The 23,290-nt window shown below is 32.2% G+C and overlaps 1 protein-coding gene across 2 annotated transcripts; it reads left to right on the top strand.

The window, feature by feature from the left end:
• Positions 1-18,282: 18,282 nt before the first annotated feature.
• On the top strand, positions 18,283-21,355 carry LOC133327898 (uncharacterized). Of its 2 annotated transcripts, XM_061536434.1 has the most exons (5): positions 18,283-18,584; positions 20,339-20,611; positions 20,680-20,882; positions 20,950-21,100; positions 21,168-21,355. In XM_061536434.1, exons 2-5 carry the CDS (start codon positions 20,554-20,556, stop codon positions 21,305-21,307), a joined length of 552 nt encoding a protein of 183 aa, XP_061392418.1. In that variant the 5' UTR covers positions 18,283-18,584; positions 20,339-20,553; the 3' UTR covers positions 21,308-21,355. The 2 variants fall into 2 exon arrangements, with proteins under 2 accessions (XP_061392418.1, XP_061392417.1); XM_061536433.1 differs by lacking the exon at positions 18,283-18,584 and having other exon boundaries at positions 19,807-20,611.
• The last annotated feature ends 1,935 nt before the right edge of the window (positions 21,356-23,290 follow it).

Genomic DNA, 23,290 nt, shown 5'->3' with positions numbered 1-23,290 from the left:
GTGGATTTTTTAAAGAAATATCTTTTCTGTTGATCCATAGGCGTGGATTTTTTAAAGAAATATCTTTTCTGTTGATCCATAGGCGTGGATTTTTTAAAGAAATATCTTTTCTGTTGATCCATAGGCGTGGATTTTTTAAAGAAATATCTTTTCTGTTGATCCATAGGCGTGGATTTTTTAAAGAAATATCTTTTCTGTTGATCCATAGGCGTGGATTTTTTAAAGAAATATCTTTTCTGTTGATCCATAGGCGTGGATTTTTTAAAGAAATATCTTTTCTGTTGATCCATAGGCGTGGATTTTTTAAAGAAATATCTTTTCTGTTGATCCATAGGCGTGGATTTTTTAAAGAAATATCTTTTCTGTTGATCCATAGGCGTGGATTTTTTAAAGAAATATCTTTTCTGTTGATCCATAGGCGTGGATTTTTTAAAGAAATATCTTTTCTGTTGATCCATAGGCGTGGATTTTTTAAAGAAATATCTTTTCTGTTGATCCATAGGCGTGGATTTTTTAAAGAAATATCTTTTCTGTTGATCCATAGGCGTGGATTTTTTAAAGAAATATCTTTTCTGTTGATCCATAGGCGTGGATTTTTTAAAGAAATATCTTTTCTGTTGATCCATAGGCGTGGATTTTTTAAAGAAATATCTTTTCTGTTGATCCATAGGCGTGGATTTTTTAAAGAAATATCTTTTCTGTTGATCCATAGGCGTGGATTTTTTAAAGAAATATCTTTTCTGTTGATCCATAGGCGTGGATTTTTTAAAGAAATATCTTTTCTGTTGATCCATAGGCGTGGATTTTTTAAAGAAATATCTTTTCTGCGTGGATTTTTTAAAGAAATATATTTTCTGCGTGGATTTTTTAAAGAATTTTTTTTCTGCAGGTCCATAGGCGTGGATTTTTTAAAGAAAGTTTTTACTGTAGATCCATAGGCGTGGATATTTTAAAGAAAGTTTTTACTGCAGATCCATAGGCGTGGATATTTTAAAGAAAGTTTTTACTGCGTGGATTTTTAAAGAAATATCTTTTCTGCGTGGATTTTTTAAAGACTTTTTTTCTGCAGGTCCATAGGCGTGGATTTTTTAAAGAAAGTTTTTACTGCAGATCCATAGGCGTGGATTTTTTAAAGAATTTTTTTTTCTGCAGATCCATAGGCGTGGATTTTTTAAAGAATTTTTTTTTCTGCAGATCCATAGGCGTGGATTTTTTAAAGAATTTTTTTTCTGCAGATCCATAGGCGTGGATTTTTTAAAGAATTTTTTTTTCTGCAGATCCATAGGCGTGGATTTTTTAAAGAATTTTTTTTAGCAGGTCTATAGGCGTGGATTTTTAAAAGAAATTTTTTTTTCTGCAGGTCTATAGTCGTGGATTTTTTAATAAAATATTTTTTTTGACTAAAAATGTTTTTTAAGAGATCACAACTCGCGGAGCATTTTTTTCTGCAGATCGATAGTCGTGAATTTTTTAAAGAAATATTTTTTCAATAAAATGTTTTTAAGAAACCACAACTCGCGGAGAAATATTTTTTCAGCAGATCCATAGGCATGGATTTTTAAAATAAATATTTTTTCACTAAAATTTTTTTTTAGAGATCACAACTTGCGGAGAAATATTTGTTTTTCTGCAGATCTGCGTGATTTTTTTTAAAGAAATATTTTTTTACTAAAATGTTTTTTAAAAGATCACAACTCGCAGAGAAATATTTTTTCTGCAGATCCATAGGCGTGGATTTTTTAAAGAAATATTTTTTTTTCACTAAAAATGTTTTTTAAGAAATCACAACTCGCGGATTTTAAGAATATTTTTCGGACGATGGAAATATTATTTTTTTAGAGTTATTTTTTATTTTCCCCAACTTACTGAACCTCTTAACAAAACTGCACATTAGTCACCATCATTTCACATTAGTTTTGGCCCCCATTTTTTAGCACAATTTTGGTTAAAACAACAACAATAACAAAGAAACCCTGAACTGTTGGAATGTGTTATAGTAGTAAATGCGTGTGATTGTTATCGCAATGTTTGTGCTCTTTTTTCCGGTTACTTCGTAAAGTTAATTAATCTTGCTGGGTGCTGTTTTTTTTACTATACTTCATCTTACCATTATGCATACACTTACAAAAAATACATGGAACAAACATATATGAATGCATATTCGTATGTGTGAGTGTTAGTGACTAAATTTCGGTCCAAGTGATAATATATGGGCCACATAGTTCGTCTACATATTTTGTCATTCTATTCCTGAGCAGAGTAGCAATTCCGTTTATTTTTTGTGCGCTCCTTTTGCCATTCCGGCACAAATATTTGTATACGAGCGTGTGAATGTGTGTGTACGTTAGATTTGCATTTGTAGCACATGTCGTTATACAAATTGTATAAGCTCTTCAGGAATAGTTCTACATATAGTCTCTCTCTCTTATACATATTAGTATTGCCATATCCTTTAGTTTTATTTCTTTTTTCAGCTCTACGTTCCCTATAGTATTCGGGATTTTTGTTCTAGTAACATAGTAAAAAAAAGAGAGAAAAAACAACGCCAACGTTAACAAGATGAAATGCACACATGAAGAAGGTGAAACTGGGAAGCGTTGAAAAAATCTCTCTACATGCACTCACATCCACATATTTTATATTTCTTTATTCTGGTGTCACATTATTTCAAGAGTTCGTATTTTATCTGGTGAACTAAATAAATGGGATTTGTTTTAATAGTGGATTTATGTTAAAGATTTTTTTTAAGTTAAATAAATGTTGATGTTAAATGGAAACTAGTTGAAAGGTTGGTATTACAATGAGATATGTTTAAGTTAAAAGAAAAAAATAATTGTTATCTATATAAAAGAAAATAAAACAGAATACTTTGATGAGTTGCACATGATCGCAGTGATTTTGGCTAGAAAAAAATTTTGTTTGAAATTATCTATAATTTTCAATATATTTTAAAAATTCCTGGATTTTTGTTTGATGATTTTTTAACCCTTTGAGCCCCAAATTTTTTTCGTAATCATAGAACAATTTTCTGTTCACAGATTTAATGCAACTATCCTAGATAGGAAATAGACACAATTTTTCATCGCTACATCCTTGCATTCGAGAGATACAGTACATTCTTTCTGAAAAAAGCCAATTATCAAGAAAACCAAATGAAAACATTGGACCACCATATTTTAAGAATTATTTTTCATTATTTAAAATATTTGCCTTGATATTTTCACATCAACACCTAACTGATTGTTGCATTTTCAAAGATAGTGAAGCACCATCGGTCCGACACCAAAATCTCATAAACACAGGTCAATTATTGCTATAGAAAAATTCTTCAACAATACAGGTCCACCATTTGTCTATTTTTCATGTAGAGAAAAAAATCTCACGACCTTAGCTATATTTTGTTTATAGAAAAAAATTTCAAGACTCCTCAAAATCACAGATCTATTTTTATTTATAGAAAAATTCTTAAGTCCTTAGGTACTTTTTTCTATAGAAAAATATCCTCACCACAGGTCAATTCGTCAAGACCACAGGTCTAGTTTTTTCTATACAAAAATATTCGTCAAGACCACAGGTCTAGTTTTTTTCTATAGAAAAAAATTCGTCAAAACCACAGGTCTAGTTTTTTTCTATAGAAAAAAAAATCGTCAAAACCACAGGTCTAGTTTTTTTCTCTAGAAAAAAAATCGTCAAGACCACAGGTCTAGTTTTTTTATCGAAAAAAAATCGTCAAGACCACAGGTCTAGTTTTTTTTTCTATAGAAAAAAATTCGTCAAGACCACAGGTCTAGTTTTTTGCTGTAGAAAAAAAATCGTCAAGACCACAGGTCTAGTTTTTTGCTATAGAAAAAAAATCGTCAAGACCACAGGTCTAGTTTTTTTCTATAGAAAAAAATCGTCAAGACCACAGGTCTAGTTTTTTGCTGTAGAAAAAAAATCGTCAAGACCACAGGTCTAGTTTTTTGCTATAGAAAAAAAATCGTCAAGACCACAGGTCTAGTTTTTTGCTATAGAAAAAAAATCGTCAAGACCTATAACCAAAATTCTCAAGACCACAGGTCAATTGTTATTCATAGGAAAAAATATCTTAAGATTACAGGTATATTTTATACCATACACAACTATGTCGTCAGAGCTTTGTGCAGCCTAACGCCGCGAAATATTGGTCCTAGATCACCCTTTAGATATGCCTATCGTAATATCTCGACTATCTCAACCGATCTTGACATGTGTGTCCGTCCGTCTGTCCATTAAAATTTGTAAACACGATACAGGCCACAGTTATTGATCAGTCGTTTGCATGTACGATGGGTTCGGTCCAATGAAGTCCCCTTTTGTTTTTGGTAAAGATCGATTAATTAGTGAATGAAATGGCCCAAAAACTTTTTTTTTCTGATTTTCTGGTCGCTTCCAAGGCCGCAATTATGGCCCGAACGTCGTGAAATTTTACATGAAGAAGGGGATTGGGCTAAAGAATAACCATGTCTGTTGTGATAAATATCGGTCAATATTTAGCGGGTCAAATGGACCGACTTATGTGTAAAAAATGACAAAATTTGTATTCTATAGTGTATATATTTACCCCTGAAGGACATAGATGCGAAAAGTTGATAGTATATCCAAGAGGAGTGGTTTACCTTTAAACTGATGCCAATTATATGGTTGTATGTACTCGGATGTGGGAGTTACACTGAAATATTTAAAGGTACTTACGTTTTCATATATTATTTAGTAATGCATTACCACACTAGAGGGCGAAATTAAAGCGCTAATCGCTTTGAAATTTTCCATGAGGATCTAGGTATGGTCAAGGACAACGCCTACAATTTTCGGTGATGATCGGATAATAATATTGGTATGAAGTGGACCGAATACTTATTTATTGTTTTTTTTTTTTTTTTGATTCGATCTATAGGCTACAATTATAAGACGAACATCACAGCACAACTCACGGTGAAGGTAATATGGACAAGTAATTAGAAGGGATGTACTGAATATTGGTAAAATTCGGAAAATACGTCAATGTAAGGAAGAGATGCTGTTAACCTCTAATCGGGCAAGAGGGTGCAACTATCACGAAATATTACCCAGGCGTGGAATAAAAATCCGCAGAATGATTGAGTTCTGTGGTAGGCCACGTCCTTCGAGTGCGTGATTCGTGCGTGCTTCGCTTCGAAATAATTTCCTAAGACCACAGACATATTTCTTCTACAGAGACAAATTTGTCTAACAAATATTCATGCCTATTTCTCAAAAAATATTGTTTAAAACTACTTAATTAAGAAAGGTTCTTAATATGTTTTTCATGTTTTTTAATATTTCCTTTGTTATTTTCACACCCACGCCTAAGTGGCAGTGAATGATTTTTTTTATGATATCCTATGAATGAATTATATTTGTTTTATATTTCACTTAATTCTGATCATTCAACTTTTAACATCTCTGTCAAGCTACACTATTTGTTAAAACAAAAAATATCAACAGCGACAAAAACAACAACAATTCCGATGTGTTAAATTGTTGGCAATTTGTTAACAAAAAAATGAAAAAAAAATAAAAACAAAAACAAAAACACTGGGTAAAGGTCATACCATGTTTGTATAACAAGGACATTTACAATTGACACAACAAAACTGTCAACAATCGAAACATCAGAACAATAAATTGAATTAAAGCTTTACTGTGTGTGCAATTACGAATGTGTAAAATTGATTGATAAAAAACAACAAGAACAACAGCAGCAGCAAAACAAACAAGTACAATTAAATGAGTCTGACCAATAACTGTCATATGTGCAGTGGCATGTAAAGGAAATTTGAAATCACAAAAAAGAAAAATAAAAAACAAACATCAACAGTTTTATTTTTCAAACGAATTTTTTTCCAAACTATACACAACCTCGACTATCCCTTTTCAATACCAAATAGCAATGGTGGGTTAGTTGTTAAGAACAAATTTTGTAACAGAAAACCTCCCAAAAAATACGACATGAGTACCGATTGACACATTGACAGAGGTATGGACATGGTTTGATATTTCTCTTCTATGGTTATTCACATGCACATAAATATTTATATGAATATAGTATGTCAGTTGCTCAGTACTGTTACAATTTGACACTTTGCACTTGTAAACATAAACGAAAATGAAACAAAATTGAAGAATTGATAGCAAGAAAATTCATAGAAAAAGTATTTGGCATTTTTTGGGAAAGGGGAGTCCAACAAGTTTTTCAATCAAAACATGCTTCGGATATCATGCTCCGTTGAAATTTTATATTTCAATGATTCCAATGAAAAATTCACAAAAAATATTTTTCACGTTGTCAAAAAGGCATTTGAAAAACTATGTTCAAAATGTTAACAAAATAGTTGAAATTTTTTAATAGTATAAGATTAGAGTATTGTTAAACAATATTTTTAACGTTTTTGTTTTTATTTCGTAATATTTGCACCCTCTTGGCCCATTAGAGCTCAATGGCACCTCTTCCTTACACTGACATATTTTCCGAATATTCCCAATATCTATTACAGCCCTGGTAATTACTTATCCAGATTCCATTCACAGTGGGTTGTGTTGTGATGTTCGGCTTGTGAAAAAAAAAATTAACACAAAAAATTAAGTTTTCGGTCCACTTTATCCAAATGTTAACAAAATAGTTGAAATTTTTTAATAGTATAAGATTAGAGTATTGTTAAACAATATTTTTAACGTTTTTGTTTTTATTTCGTAATATTTGCACCCTCTTGGCCCATTAGAGCTCAATGGCACCTCTTCCTTACACTGACATATTTTCCGAATATTCCCAATATCTATTACAGCCCTGGTAATTACTTATCCAGATTCCATTCACCGTGGGTTGTGTTGTGATGTTCGGCTTGTGAAAAAAAAATTAACACAAAAAATTAAGTTTTCGGTCCACTTTATCCAAATTTTTTTAAGTGTAGGAGTTGTCCTTGACCATAATTGGAACCTCTTGGAAAAATTAAAAGCTATCTGCGCTTTATTTCTGTCCTCTAATGTTAATGGGTTACTAAATAATATCTGAATACGTAAGTTCCCGCAAATATTTAAGTGTAACTGCCACATCTGAGTACATACGACAATATAATTGGTATTAATTTAAGGGTTCAACCACCCGCTACATATTGGCCGATCTTTATCAAAACTGGCATGCTTATTCATTGTCCCGATTCTCTTCTCCATGTAAAAATTCGCGATGTATGGGCCATAATTGCTAATTTTTTCTTTTAAAAAAATATACATGTGGTCCTGCGAATTTTTTTCTATGGACAAAAATAGACCCGTGTCTTGGAAAAATATTTTCTTTAGAAAACAAGTTAAAACGATGTTTAGTTCGGCCCGTCCGAATATTTTATACCCCCACCATGTCGATGGCATTAAAAATATATAAAATTAATGGGGGGCGCCTAGGAGAAACCCCAAGTTGGGAGTTTGGTGAACCATTTACATAAAATAGGACGAAACTATATATGGGAGCTATATCTAAATCTGGATCGATTTCAACAAAGAGGCGCCAAACTAGACTGAATTCAGTACGCTGTGCAAACTTTCAATCAAGCAAACCTTGGGAGTTTGGTGCACTATTTACATAAAATCGCACGAATCTATTAGGCTGTGCTATATCTAAATCTGAATCGATTTCAACAAAACTTCGCATACATTAATCTGGACCTAATTTAGTATTCTGTTCAAAATTTTGTCTCAATCGGACCAATATTAGGAATTTGCATAAAATCGGACGAAAATATATATGGAAGCTATATCTAAATCTGAACCGGGTTTCTCCAAATTCAATAGAGTTCGTCCTTGGGCCAAATAAATGATCTGTGCCAAATTTCATTCAAATCGGATCATAAATGCGACCTGTACTGTGCTCACAAAAATACATGGACGAACGGGCATGCATAAATTGCCTCAGAAAGTAATTCTTTCCATATACTCAAGAGGAACCATGGGTCTATCACGATTCCTATTGCCTTTTACAAACATATGCACAAAGCTATAATACCATGTACCACAGTGAAAGGTATACAAATAGGCCTGTGGTGTTGCGAATTTTAATAAAAAATAAGCCTGTGGTCTTTTTGGAATTTTTATAGATATGTTGTTGTTTGTATTTCTTAAATCCTTTAAATTTTATTTCCAAAGTCCCTGAGGACATTTTTATTTTTTTTTTTCCAAAGACAACTGTATTTCTCAGTGGAGACCAAGTGTTGTGGTTTAAGCCAAGTAAATAAGTTTTATTTTTTCCGATCTATAAAAATAATTACATTTATTTAGAAATGTATGAGCTATTGCTATGCTCCTCTCGTATTTTACTTTGTGTTGGATGTCACTCGTATTTCTATGGCTTTTTGTGGTTTTTCTATTAATGTCATATTTCCAACCACTTTCCCAGAATCCCAACACAACAACAACAACAACTAAAATCTAATAATAACATTACAAAAACGCAACAATCGCATATGAGTGTGTTCATTTTTGTGATTTGTATATGCAATTACCAGCATTTTGTCATTAAAGACTGTATGAGGGCCAGATTTTTATTTAGTTGCAATGAAAATTTTGATCAAGAAGTGGAAATTCATTTAAATGGTGTACCCGATAAATCGGCCAAAAATTGATGTGGAAACTAAATCTGTACCGTTTTTTTGGCAATTTCAATGGGGTCCGTCCTTGAGTTGCGTAAATGAGACATGTCAAATTTCATCCAATTCGGATAATAAATGCGACCTGCACTTTGTTTACAAAAATATATGGGCAAACTGGTAGACTGGCCATGAATTCCATTTTCTTGCATTATGTTATTAGGCTGTGCATCATTGAGCCATATCAGTTATTAAGCTGAAATATTTCGCAACAGTCCTTATATAGTTGTACATCTCTTACCACAGGTATGGAAATATAGACAGTGAAATGTATTTATAATTGCGAAGCATTTTAAAATACCCAACTACATTTCCATAGTAACATACATATGGGCACTTCCGCAAAAAGTCGAAGAATTTGTTTTTTATTTGTGCCTTAATTCGTAAAGTAAAAGCAACAAATACAAAGAAAGACCACATTTGTAATTTTTATACCCTACACAACAATGTTGTCAGGATATTATAGCTTTGTGTAGCCCCAAAAGTTTGTAACGCCGCGAAATATTGGTCCTAGACCCACTTTTAAGTATACCGATCGTCATATCTCGACATCTGGTCGCTCCAGAGGCCGCAACAATGTCTCGTGAGTGACTGAGAAAACGCATTCGTAAAAAAAGGATATGACAAATTTTGAAATTTAGAAAGTGCAATTATAATGCTTGATATCTTATATTCATGTAAAGAATATAAAAAGTTAAAAATATTCACACAATTCGCAGAGTTTTCCCATTATTAGCAGTGATGTCTAAAGTCATGTATATTTGAAGTCGCGTGAGTGACCGCTCTTTTGTGGCTTTTATCTCAAAAGTTAAAAACTTTTTTACCACTGATAGTACTCCTAAAGTTCTATAAAAAAAAGTATTATGGGAGAATTTTGAAAAATGTAATTGTTTTCGATTTATTTAAGATTTAAAATTTGATTTTGCCTCTGAAAGTCGTGTAAGTGACTGCGGAAGTGCCCATATGTATATCTAAAACCCACAATACAGCAACCCCAAATAACCACGTTCCACTGTACACATTTCTGTTTATAACATTACTAAAAATGTAATAATGGCAGCATTAGTGGTTTTTCATTCGAACAACAATAACACCAACAACTACAACAACGAAAATAGGAAATTGTTAGCTTCGACTATTTGTGATGTCGTATATTATTGGTGTTGTCCTTGTTGTTGTTATTACCAATGCAATGTAACGATGATATTGTTATTGTTTGTTGCTGCCAGCAACAATACCACCACCACTACTGCTGAATGTTGTTACAATTAAATTTTTTTTCTGCGGTTTCAATTCTAGTTTTGAAAACAACAGCAGCAAAAACTATTATTTCGCCTTTTGTCTGTACTAGAAAATGCAATTGAGGCTTCTCTAACTTGACTGTCTATCTGTCCGTCTGTCTGTTTGTTGTCTAACTTAGTATTGGATTTTTATGAATGGTTTTATCATTGTTGGTGTGTGTGTTTGGCCAGCAAATTCTGTCCATGCTGCAGCTTGTCTGCCGTATGCTACTGTTGTTGGTTAACTGCTATTATTGTTGCCAATTTTTACATTTGGATTTACAGTTTAGAAAAACGAATTTTTGTTGTTGTTATTTTTTGTTTAGTTTAGTTTTTTTTTTTCGGTGGTAGCAATTAGACTTTGTTTTATTGTTGTTTACGAAGTTTGAAGTGTAAGCTTAGCTATAAATATTTTATCTATATATAGTTTACAGTTTTGGGTTTTTGTTCAGATAGTGATGGACCTGTAGTTTTCATACTGAACACTGTGGAGAATTTGAATGCCTGACTAGCTAAATGATTGTATAAATGATGATGGCGCTCTGACTCCGACGACATTGGCCGCATGCAATTTAATAAAAACCACAATTTTTGCTCAAATTGGGGTTATTATGAGATTTTGTTGCTGCCATCATCATCATCATTGTTAATAATGATTGTGGCTGTTGATGTTGTTATTGTTTTCAGCTTGAATCGGAATATGCAATTGCAAAACTCTTTTGTTTTAATACAAAAAGCACACACATATATTGCATATTTTGTGGGTGGATTAGGTTGTTTCACAATAAAATGGGGGTTTGTTTATCAATTTAAAAAATGAAATGAATTTTTATTACAAAAGTGAATTAGGATTATATAGCAGGGACCAACATAATGGTCCCTGCTATCCAATTTTCTTAAGGGAGATTTTTAGATGCTTTCATGCATAAATTGATTTTAAGGATAACTTGTTCTGAAAAAAGTAAAATATGGTTATGTTCGACTGAGCCGAGCTTTTTATATCCTTCACCATGATGAGGATATTAAAAATATCTAAAAAGGATTTGATAGTTTACATGGGGTCCAATTGCGTGGATTATTAAAAAAAAATATTTTTCCAAGGCATTTGTTTATATAATATTTATTTTATCAAGGCTCATACAAAACATGGAACTGTTTAGGATATTTGTTCAAGGAGCACACAAGGTGCGGATTTTTTAAGATTTGTTTTTCAAGGTCTTTCCAAAGCTTTCGAATTTTTAAGGATTATTATATTCTGAAATATGTTAATAGTTTTTCAAAAGGCAACACAAATCGTAGATTTTTTAAGATCTATCCAACGGTACGGAATTTTGAATTAGACTATTCCTATTTTGGCTGTAGCACTATAAATATTTTAATCTATAGGATTGTTGTTAGAAGCTTTGTTACATAAAATGTATTTCACTTGTTCTGAAACAAATAAAACGTGGCTAAGTTCGACAGAACTGAGCTCTTTATACCATTTAACATGAGTGGGCATAAAAAATACTCAAAACAGATCTGGTTGTTTCCATGGGGGCCAATGGTGTGGATTTTTCAAAAAAATTACTTTTTTCGTAGCATGTCCAAGGATTGCATTTGTTTAGATAATATTTTTTACAAAGGTGCATACAAGGTGTGTCAATTTTTACGATACATGTTCAAGGGTTGATTTTTAAATAAAAATTTTATGAAGACCTCCAAGTGTGCATAGATCTCATAAAAAGTGTAATTTTTTTAAGGATATTTGTTCAAGGGACACAAAGGCGTGGATTTTTTAATGAATATTTTTTCAAGACCTGTCCATCGCATTTATGATCAGAATTGGATGAAATTTGACATAGGTCACTTACTTTGCCCAAGGCCGAACCCTATTGAAATTGGTTCAGAGTTAGATATAGCTTCCATATATATTTTCGTCCGATTTAAGGTAAATGGTGTACCAAAGTCCCCATATATCTTTCAATTTCCACAAAAGTGAGAATGGCGTACTGAGTAAATTTTAGAATGATGTGTGCTAAGTTTCATGGAAATCGGTTCTGATTTAGATATAGCTCATATGTATTTTTTTCCGATTTTATGTAAATTGTGCACTTACGACCCAAATTTTGTTCAATTGCCACACAATTTTTGTACAATGAAGTTAATAAAAATTAATCTTTGACAAGTCTCGTTGAAATCGGTTCAGATTTAGATATAGGTGCACCAAACTCCTCATGTTTATGAGCTATTTATCCAAATAATCAACGGGTGTCCGATTGATATTTGCTTTAAATTGCTTTACATAATTTTGTCCCATTGTAAGAAGCAACCCTATATCTGACCAAATGGAAAATTTCGTATAGTTTGCAGAATGACATGTTTATGGATCCAATTTCCAATTTTACTGGTCCTTCAAAAATGCTACGTCTGTTAGGATTCATCAGTTGAATATACCCAAAGTGGTGAAGGGTATCCTATAGTCGACCCCGTCCGACTTTACTGCTTTCCTTACTGGTTTCATGTGGCAACGCATGGCGTAGATTTTATGATATTTTTCAAGGCCTATCAAAGTTTTGGATTATTTAAAGAATATATTTTCAATGCCTCTCCAAGGCTGGGAATTTTTAAATAAGGCCTATCCAAGGCTTGGAAGTTTTAAAGAATAATTTTTGAAGACCTATCCAAGGCTTGGATTTTCTACCGAATAGTTTTAAGGGGTATCAAAGGCTCGGATTTTGCTACGACATATCCAAGACAAGTTTTTAGTAGGGATATTTGGCACCTAACGAGTACCAAAAGTATTAAATTAGAGCCAATTCGGTTAAAAGGTACGAAGCGTGGGTCAATATTAATACTTTTTTCCAAATGATAATCCAAAAATTACACCCAATTTGGTCCAAAACATGTCTTAAACTTCCCAAAATATCGAGATTTGGAAGGTACCGGGGCTATACTAAAAATTAGACCAATATTGATCATTTTCGGCATTTGGAAGGTATCGATTTAGTCACCTCCTCAACGTCGTTACATCCCAATATACGCACATAAACATAATATTGCAATTTTGAAGTGCTACTTGTAGTATATGAGAGTGTATGTGCGTAAATGTGTGTCCCGTGCATTAGCATTTCGACCATATTTAGCGTAACCATTGCGTCGCCAAGTGGTTTTGATAATTAATTCTATGCGGTTGACAGAATGGGTTACAAAATAAAAAACAATTGAACTTTGAATTAATTAAATGACAATGTTTAGAAGACAAATTTGCCAACATTGTTCACTTCTGTATTCGCCATACTACGTATTTTATTTTTGTTTTGCTTTAATGTCATATCTCACACACAATTAAATGGAAGTTTAATTGTAGCCCCAAATCGCCGTCCATAGCCGTAGACATTAAATGTTTGCAACAAAATATACTATGTATACATTATGTGACAATGTAATTGTTGAATTTATGTGACAATTGAAGTGTTAAATGTCGTATTTTTTCGATTGTTGCAATTTTTTATGCATTTTTGTTTATACATTTATGTGTTGCAGTAGCAAATGAGGTATGGGACCATTGTTACGAATAATATATTTATTTAATATATTTATATTTATAAAAATGTTTATATTTTTCCGTAGGATTGACATTTATTTGGAATACCATTTGTATTTTGTTTTTATTTTTTCAAATCTTTAAATTGTTATTTCTACAACTTAACTAATTTAGAAACTTTTTATTTTTTTTCAGGTAAGTTTTCCAATTGATGGATATAATTACAAGGTATTTATACAAATATTGATAAGAGAAATCTCCAATGTAGAAAGCTTTTATGGAATTATAAGAATTGGGCTTTGATAAAAAATACAAAATTTGTTCAAACATTTTTTTGAATGAAAGTCTTTTTAAAATTAAATATTCAACTCCCTCGAAAAATAAATTAAAAGCAAAATTAAAATATCAGCGCTTTTGAAAACATATTTAAAAAATCCAGAGATTTCATTGTCATGAAAATATGTAATATAGAAATATAAAGTTATAGACAATTCGGATGAAAAAAAGCCTTCCGGGTACCGTTGTAAGAGGCTATACCAAATGTAAACCAAACTTCTGGTAGGAATATTTAAAAGATTTTTATACCATACACAACTGCATTATAGCTTTGAGCAGCCCCAAGAGTTTGTAACGCCGCAAAATATTGGTCTAAAACCCAACTTTAAGCATACCAATGTTCATATCTCGACTAGCTGAGCCGACCTACACATATGTGTACGTCCGTCTGTACATTATAATTTGTAAACACGATACAGGCCACAGTTATGGACCAATCTTCAGTTTGCATGTGGGATGGGTTCTGTTTTTGGTAAACATCGATTATTATTTAGGTGATGAAGTGGACCAAATATTTTCTGGTCGATCCAAAGGCCGCAACATTGCGAATTTTTACATGGAGAAGGGGATCGAACTAAGGAATAAGCATGTCTGTTTTGTTAAAGATCGGCGAATATTTAGCAGGTCAAATGGACCCTGACTTTTGTGTGAAAATCCTGAAGGACATAGACCCGAAAAGTTGATATTATAGCCAAGAGGAGTGTTTCCGTTTTAAATTGATGCCAACTATATTGTCGTATGTACTCGGATATATAAATATTTGCAGGTGCTTGCCTATTCAGATATTATTTAGTAACCCATTACCATAATGGAGGACGGAAATATAGCGCTGATCGCTTTGAGATGTTCCATGAGCATCCAGCTTATAATTTTCGGTGATGATAAGATAAAAATTTTGGGATGAAGTGGACTTATTTTTTTTTTCGTTGTTTTTTTTCGAGTCGATCTGTAGGCCACAATTATAACCCGAACATCACAACACAACATACTGTGAAGGGAATATGAGCAAGTATTTAGAAGGACTCTACTGAATATTTGTAATATTCGGAAAATATGTCTGGTTTTAATTATGAAAGTCGTTGGAAAATGTTCAAAATAAAAATTCCTTGGAAAAATATTATTAATAGATATATTAAAAACTTATGCTTAAATTTAAAATTTTTAAAAATATAAAAAAATGAAAAATATAACAGCTCGTTGAAAAACTGTTTAAAAAATTAAGATAAAATATAGTCCTGGAAAAAATTCAAAATAGTCCCTACATTCGATAAAAATCCCCCAGGACTATCAAAATACATGTATGGGTACCTTATTTGGGACTACAACCAAACTAAACATAACCATCGAACGCTTCCAAGCTTCGATTGGCTTTTGAAAAAGAAGAACTCTTTAAAAAATTCACGCTTCGATTGACTTTTGAAAAAAAGTCCACGCTTCGATTGCCTTTTGAAGAAGAAATATTCTTTAAAACAAATCCACGCTTCGGTTGGCTTTTGAAAAGAAAAATTCTTTAAAAAATCCGCTTTTAAAAAAGAAAATTTCTTTAAAAAATCCGCTTTTAAAAAAGAAAATTTCTTAAAAAATCCACGCTTCTGTTGGACTTTGAATAAGAAAATATTTCTGTAATATAATTAACGCCACGCCTCTAGTGGTTCCTTGAAAAGTTATTCATTAAAATATCCACGCCTCTTGTGGTTCCTTAAAAAAATATTCTTTAAAAATCCACGCCTCTTGTGGTTCCTTAAAAAATATTCTTTAAAAATCCACGCCTCTTGTGGTTCCTTAAAAAAATATTCTTTAAAAATCCACGCCTCTTGTGGTTCCTTAAAAAATATTCTTTAAAAATCCACGCCTCTTGTGGTTCCTTAAAAAAATATTCTTTAAAAATCCACGCCTCTTGTGGTTCCTTAAAAAATATTCTTTAAAAATCCACGCCTCTTGTGGTTCCTTAAAAAAATATTCTTTAAAAATCCACGCCTCTTGTGGTTCCTTAAAAAAATATTCTTTAAAAATCCATGCCTCTTGTGGTTCCTTAAAAAAATATTCTTTAAAAATCCACGCTTCTCGTGGTCCCTTGAAAAATATATTGCTTAAACATCGACGCTTCTTGGGATTCCTTGAAAAAAAATAATCTTTAAAAATCTTTCTTCGAGTAGCCCCTAAAGAATATTTCTTATAAATCCACGCTTTTTGCCCCTTTAAAATCCATTGAAAAATATTCTATAAATATTCACGTAATCCCTGAGAGACACGCATGTTGTACTTGAAAAATATATTTTTAAAACATTCAGTCAATTATAGACCTCGAAACTCCTCTTTTATAATATTCCTTGGAAAATGTCATTTAAAAATCGTCAGAAAATATTTTAAAATATGCACCCCTCTAATATTCGTTAACAGTCCGTGAAATTATTCTTATGATTTTCATGATTATAATAATCCATAAATCTGTGTAAAAATTGTCGTGCCTGAAATAATATTTTTCTCGCTTATAATAGTTCTTCTTCTCTTATTAAAAAATATTTCACACACTTAAATTCATTTCTTAATAAAATCTTCTTTAAAAATATTCCACAAACTGACCCAAACCCTATTTACAATATTTAAACAAATAATCTTAAATAAATTTCTCAAAATTTTATTGAGTAATAAAAAATTAAACCACTACAATTTTGTTGAAATTTTTAATTGCATTTTTCTTTGAATTTCTAGTTCAATTGACATTTTGAGTAAATTTTATTATTTCATAGAAAATTATCTAAGAGCAAATCGTTTTTAAACAACAAAAAATTTAATATGCTATGTGACACATTGCCCTGGCCAATATGCCATGGCATATTTTGGAGTATAAAATTGTCCATCAAACTGATCTAATAATATACTCTCATACACACAAGCACACACACACAAACATCTACACCTACAAACGACCACATAAATAACACATCATGAAGCAGTCACAAATCTTCACAACATATACGTATGTAGGTACTACCCAGTAGTTCGAGTAACTGGTGACGAACTAGATATTTCACTAATTACCTGTAAGTACCACTAGTTACCACTTCATGCCCTAGACTGGTGAATTTAACATGGGTATGTCATTGGGGAAGTCAATTGTCCTCTGCCTGCGTTACCGGTATACAGTCATTTCGATAGTCGATTCATTACCCTTTGCATTACCAGTAACTACTGAATTGGTGTGATGTGCGTAGACAACTTTTTCAATTGACAAAAAAATCCAACTGTCTATTTTGTGTTCCTTTTTGGAGTATTAAGTAACTAGATCACCAAGTAACTAGCTATATAACTATATAATAGCAGACAATTGATATTTTTTGAACAACTGGGTATGTACATAAGGTGACATTCACATGGGATAGCATATAGAAAAACATATATATAAATATACATATATGTTTAAATATGTCAATGTATGCCTCCCTGCCTGTCCTAGTGTGTGTGTGATGTGTTTGTGTTCAGCTTTCATTTTTATGAAATTTTTGCCAACAAAAATCTCATTTTCTTTTTAGGAAAATTTCATTTCACATAATTTCATAAAGTCATATGATAAACCAACTGACTGACAGACATACAGACAGATAGATAGACACTAAAGGAACCAAAGAAAAAGAGAGTGACAGAAACGTACCAACCAACTGCCATCATAACACAGTGTGTACTCGTATATATTTATGTATGTATGTGACATACAATGTTGATGATCGTATGGGAAACATTTTTGATGGCTGGCATTCAAAAGGGAGTGGAAGAGAAAAAATTAATATAATTTTCTCCAAACCACAAATATTCCATTTGCTGTGATGATGTTGATGGCAAAAAAGTAGATCCCCTGGTGTCCTGTCTGTCACTCCTCTCCGGCACTCTCTCCCTCTGTCCTTCTCTTTCATACTTATAGAATATTTGCATAACATTGTTATGGTGCTTAAACTTTATTTTCATTTTTTATAGGTAAATTTTCATATATTGTGGCCTTGAAATTGTATTTATTATTTTTTTTATAAATATGAGTCTGAAACTGTTTTTTTCTTGTTGTTCGTTCCTACCGGTCTGTTGGGCTGTCTGTCTGGCACACATGTGTGTGTGTCAAACAATATATGTGACAAATAAAAATGAAATGTTCATGTTTTCCTTATCCTATGATAAACCAAATGAGGCAAATTGTTCCGCAGGATATATGTGTATGTACAATACATATGTAGATACATATGTATGTGTGTATTATTGGTATTTTATTATACGAGGACTAGGTTGGAAAATTTTATCCGGAGAAGATTTAAAAAATGAAGAAGTTCGGCGAACACCATCTGAAAATTGAACGTTTCGACATATCTGTCATATTAGGCTATATCGAAACATGGACCTATATTCAATATATTTTGGAAAAATTTCAATGGACATCCGAATTATAGTCACTTCGGTTTACTTCCCTGTAGTCAAGCAGAGAACCATGTATCTCTATGTCACCACCTATTTTATAGCAAAAATGGTACTAGATAAAATGTCAACAACTTCCCTTTATTGCGGGAGTATGTAAACGTTGTAGACTTTATCTGTAGTGTATTTGTGGCAACATTGTCAACGATCGCGTCAACAGTTTTTTACCGTTAGACTTTGATGTCAATAGATACACATTTTTTGATGTTTGCTTTGCTTCTCATTTCATTAGTTTCTTTTGTGAAAAACACACGTGTTGCTTGAAATTGTGCATTGTGCGAAAAATATTGTTGGAGTTATTGTGCGAATAAGGTATTTAAAGTGATTACAAATAAAAAAAATTATAAAATATGAGTAAAAGACAAAATATAAGTAAAAGACATTATAAAAGACTTGTTAAAAAACAAGCCACAATCTATATAAACAGAAGTGTACAAAATGAGCAAGAAAATGGTGAATGTGAAATTCTAGAAGACCATGAAGATTTTGTGGAGAATTCGGAGGATTGTGCTATTCCGAAATTGACGTTGCGGGACAAATTGAGGAAGTGGTACATCGAAACAGCTCCTTCTAGGAAATGTGCGGAGAAGCTGCTATTAATACTAAATGAGGAAGGTCTAGATGTTCCACTTCGTATAGAAAGTTTGTTGGGAAAAAAAGCACAGGTTTTGGTGAGAAATGTTTGCCCTGGAAGCTACTGCCACATTGGAATTGAAACGCAGCTAAAGAAGTTTGAACACGTTTTGCAAAACTACGACGAGGTCGTTTTGGATATAAACATTGACGGGATTCCCCTGTTTGAAAGCTCGCGAGTCCAATTGTGGCCAATTCTTTGTAAAATAGTCAACATAAAAGAAAAAACTCAACCTTTTGCTGTTGGTATATACTTGGGAACCACTAAACCGAGTTGCATTAAAGATTATTTAAAAGACTTCGTTAAGGAAGCAACTTCATTAAAGGAAATTACGTTAAATGGAAAAATAATGAAATTAAAGTTTCGTTGCTTAACATGCGATACTCCAGCCAAAGCTTTCATTTGCGGCGTTCCTGGGCATACCTCAAAGTATGGTTGTACGAAGTGCACACAGGTTGCGACAAAAGTGAACAATGTACTGACATACAGTAGCGCTGTTGGAACTTTGATATCCGATATTGATTTTACTTTGAGAAAGTATCCCAACCATCATTCTGAACTGTTTAAGAAAGAGAGAAGTCCGCTTGAAGAAATAGGATTTGGCATGGTATCACAGACTCCGTTAGATAGCATGCATCTTATTGACCTTGGAGTCACAAAAAAATGCTTGTTAGAATAGTGAACAACAAAACACAAGAAAAGACTCCAAAAAAAAATATATCAGAAATATCTTCTGACCTAGTGAAACTAAAAAAATGTATTCCAAAGGAGTTTCCTAGAAAACCTAGGTCTTTAGATGACCTTCATCACTGGAAAGCGACTGAATTTCACCAGTTCCTCGCATATACGGGCATAATTGTCCTTCATAATAAATTACACCAGGATATATTCTACGAGTTTTTAACTTTACATTGTGCTTATCGGCTACTTAGCTCCCCGCGACACGTTGCTGAAAATATTAAACAGTCTAATGATTTGCTTCAATTATTTGTCGAGAATTTCTCAACTGTATTCGGGCCAAACAGTGTTTCTTTTAATGTTCACAATCTGCTGCATTTGGCTTCTTGTGCAGAAAAATACGGCCCCCTTATTTCGTTTTCTGCATACGACTTCGAAAACAAATTGCAGATTTTGAAAAGACATGTCCGAAAACCCTCATTAATCCTTCAACAAATTGTACGAAAAGAAAAACTCGCAGCCTATATTCAAACTAAAAACGATGACATTAAATACGAACGAGATATAATTGTAGGAGCTTTTGTTAATGACTGTTACATATCTTGGAAGGAGCCCGATAATATTTGTTCCACGACTTCATTTACTGCCATAAAAATTGAAAATATAAATCAAGTCGATGAAGTTTATATTGAAGGTCGGGCATTGCTGCTCTTAGAGAGTTTTTACGATGAACCCGTAAATTCTTGCGAACTAGGCATCTTCAAAACAAATTTAGCTTTGGGCGAAAAGCAAAAATTTTCAATTAGAGATGTGCAATATAAATTTGTATGCCTGCCATTTCACTCGGATTACGTAATAATACCCATTTTACACTCATGCATTCCAGAAAAAGTACAAGCCAATATTCCAAGATCTTCCAGTAAATAGCACATTGTTAATATTAATTTTGTACACCCGCTCTACACAACAATGTCTGACGAAAGAGCAATACCATCCAAGGGAAAAATGAAATATTATTCTTCAGAAGGTAAGTTTTAATATAACGAATTCGCATTACCGAAATTGTATTCATTACAACATTATATATTTTTCCAGCAACTTCAAAGTGTACTTCGTGTGAAGATATAGGAAAAAAAATGGACACGATACCGCAGATTTTGGGCGAGCATAAAATTTTGCTAGATCGCATTGGTTCCCAAAACTCGATTGTGCAAAACATTATGGCCATCTTCCCAATAAACACGGACGAAAGTCTAAAGCAATTAGAAGACTTATTAGCAACTCAGTCAGACCCATATGTAAGCTTTTTGTATTCAGGAAATAGAATGTATAATTAATTAATAAAATTTATAATTATTCTTGCAGATTCGCCAAATGAAAAATCTCATTGGTGGCAACGTCGCACGCAATTTACACCTTGTATTTGGGAAATCTATTATAATGAATTACAATGTGGATGGAACTTTTGGCAAGAAAAGTTTATCTAAATATGGAAAAGTCCATGCAGCAATAATAGGTACAAAGCCAAAAAACCTTTCAAAAATACCAATAATTAAATTTAATCTTTTTGTTTCAATACTTAGATGTAATATCAACGTACGACAAGTGTGCAGACAAGGCTCTAAGAACAGCTTTTCAACGTCAAAAAAAGAAATTCTTTAAAGAAAACAGCCGCAGGAATGCAGAAATAAATGATAAGACCAAAGAAAATGAATTTAATTAATTTAATCTTTATGTACATATATATTTTTGCCTTGTGTTTTTTCTATTGTAAGACTGAAGAAAATGAATTTAATTAATTTAATCTTTCTGTACATATATATTTGTCCCTTATGTTTTTTAATTGTAAGACTGAAACTGTAAAGCTGAAAATGAAATTAATTGATTTATCTTTATCCAGATATAAATTTTTCGCTTGTTTTTAACTGTAAGACTAATTGCTTTAATCTGTGTATTTATTTAATAATATATATATATATATATATAGAATAATTAATGACATTAAATAAATCATATGAATGAATACAATTTTGGTGTCAACAATTCACAATAATATTGTAGACTCAATCTGCCAAGAAGTACTAGTGAATCTTTGGTGTCAATGTCGCCATATGTCAAAGTAATACCTAGTCAGTAGAACTTCTGTCTACTGGTGGATTTCCTATGACATGGTAATGTTAATTGTCAATAGAAGATTACATTAAGTTGGGTACACTTAGTCAGTAGTACTAACGACAATGTCAGTATAAAATTACTACAATTTTACTATTTCCATTCCCTACAGGGAAGGCTGTCCACACTAATACATGCAAATGTTTGTTATTGTATTTGTTTCATATATACAATTTTCAAATGTATGTTTCTCTCTTATTAAACTGTGAGAAAAATTGTAAAAACTTGTATTTCAAATTTGAAGACAGAAAAACACTTTGAATTCAATGCAAATATGCTTGTTAATGATATATTTTCCTATATAAAGATAGATTTGCTTCTGTTTTGCCAATTCCCATTGTATTTGTCACATATTTCGACTTCTTCTGAACTAATTTTTGCGAAAAATGTCCTAATTTTTTCGTTCAGTGTATGAAAACAAAACGGAATGAATGACAATTTTGAATTTTTTTTATTTTCAAATGTTTCTATTTTTATCATTGGGACCTATTTTGGGCACTGCTGCTATAAATCATTTTCCATAAATTTGTCCCATGGTACGCATACGACTCTAAATCTGCCCGAATTAAATTAGATTTAGAATAGATTTCAGAATGACATGATCATGTTCCTTCGAGGGAATAGTGATATGCAATTGTAAGGATACATATTTACCACATGCCCAAAGTGGTGAAGGTTATTTTATAGTCGGCCCAGTCCGACTTTACTACTTTCCTTACTGGTTTATACTAAGATAGTCATCTGATTTTTTTTCCGCGTTTTGGGTTTGGTTCTAAAACTCTGTTGTAATTATTTCGCCTGCGGAGGATATCGAGAACGTTGAACTATAGTCCACATTTAGGCCTAGCCACCATATAATGATAACTACCGATTTTCTGATGTAAAGATGTAAATTTCTGATGCAAAAATGTTAATTTGGAATTAGAACTATATCTCTTCTCAATTAGGCCGAAATAAAATCTGGTGATGACCTTATATAACTGTGACCTCTTAATTGTAGTATTTTGGAGATGTTCCATCCTACCATGCGTCGTCAATATCGGACCACTTTTTGGGGTTTTTAGAAAAAATATCCATTAAAAATTGCAGACATTTGTATTTGGTGTACATTAAATTTTCGGTATAGGTCCACTTTTGGATATGTATTTTCGATGCTAGTATCTGTTAGGTTGTTTGTGCATGGTAAACAAAGTACAGGTCACATTTATTATCCAAATGAGATGAAATTTGGCATACCTCACTTATTTGACCCAAGGATGAACTCTATAAAAATTTAACAAAAGAAATCTAGATTTAGATATAGCTCCAAAATATATTTTCGTCCGATTTTATGTAAATGGTGCAAAAAAGACCCTATATGTAAATAATGAAACAAAGACTATATCTTTGTGTCAACTTTGCTAAAAATCATTGTAAATTAATTTAATTAATTTAAATTTAGCACATACTGCAGAATAATGTGTATTGAAGGAACGATATTCCGTTCCTTCAAAATGTGACGTTTGTTAGGATTATTAAATTGCAATTGTTTGTA

The sequence above is a fragment of the Musca vetustissima genome, unplaced genomic scaffold (genome assembly GCF_032173495.1).
Source record: "Musca vetustissima isolate MV318-11 ecotype Yass unplaced genomic scaffold, APGP_CSIRO_Mvet_v1 utg171131, whole genome shotgun sequence".
NCBI classification, from domain to species: Eukaryota; Metazoa; Arthropoda; class Insecta; order Diptera; family Muscidae; genus Musca; species Musca vetustissima.
This window is presented reverse-complemented; position numbering and strand designations above follow the sequence as displayed.

Bases quoted from the DNA above. Each gene is read 5' to 3' on its own strand.
- LOC133327898 (XM_061536434.1), top strand. From the start codon at position 20,554: ATGTCTGACGAAAGAGCAATACCATCCAAGGGAAAAATGAAATATTAT. The intron at 20,883-20,949 runs GTAAGCTTTTTG...TTATTCTTGCAG, and splicing joins CAACTCAGTCAGACCCATAT to ATTCGCCAAATGAAAAATCT. The intron at 21,101-21,167 runs GTACAAAGCCAA...TTCAATACTTAG, and splicing joins AGTCCATGCAGCAATAATAG to ATGTAATATCAACGTACGAC.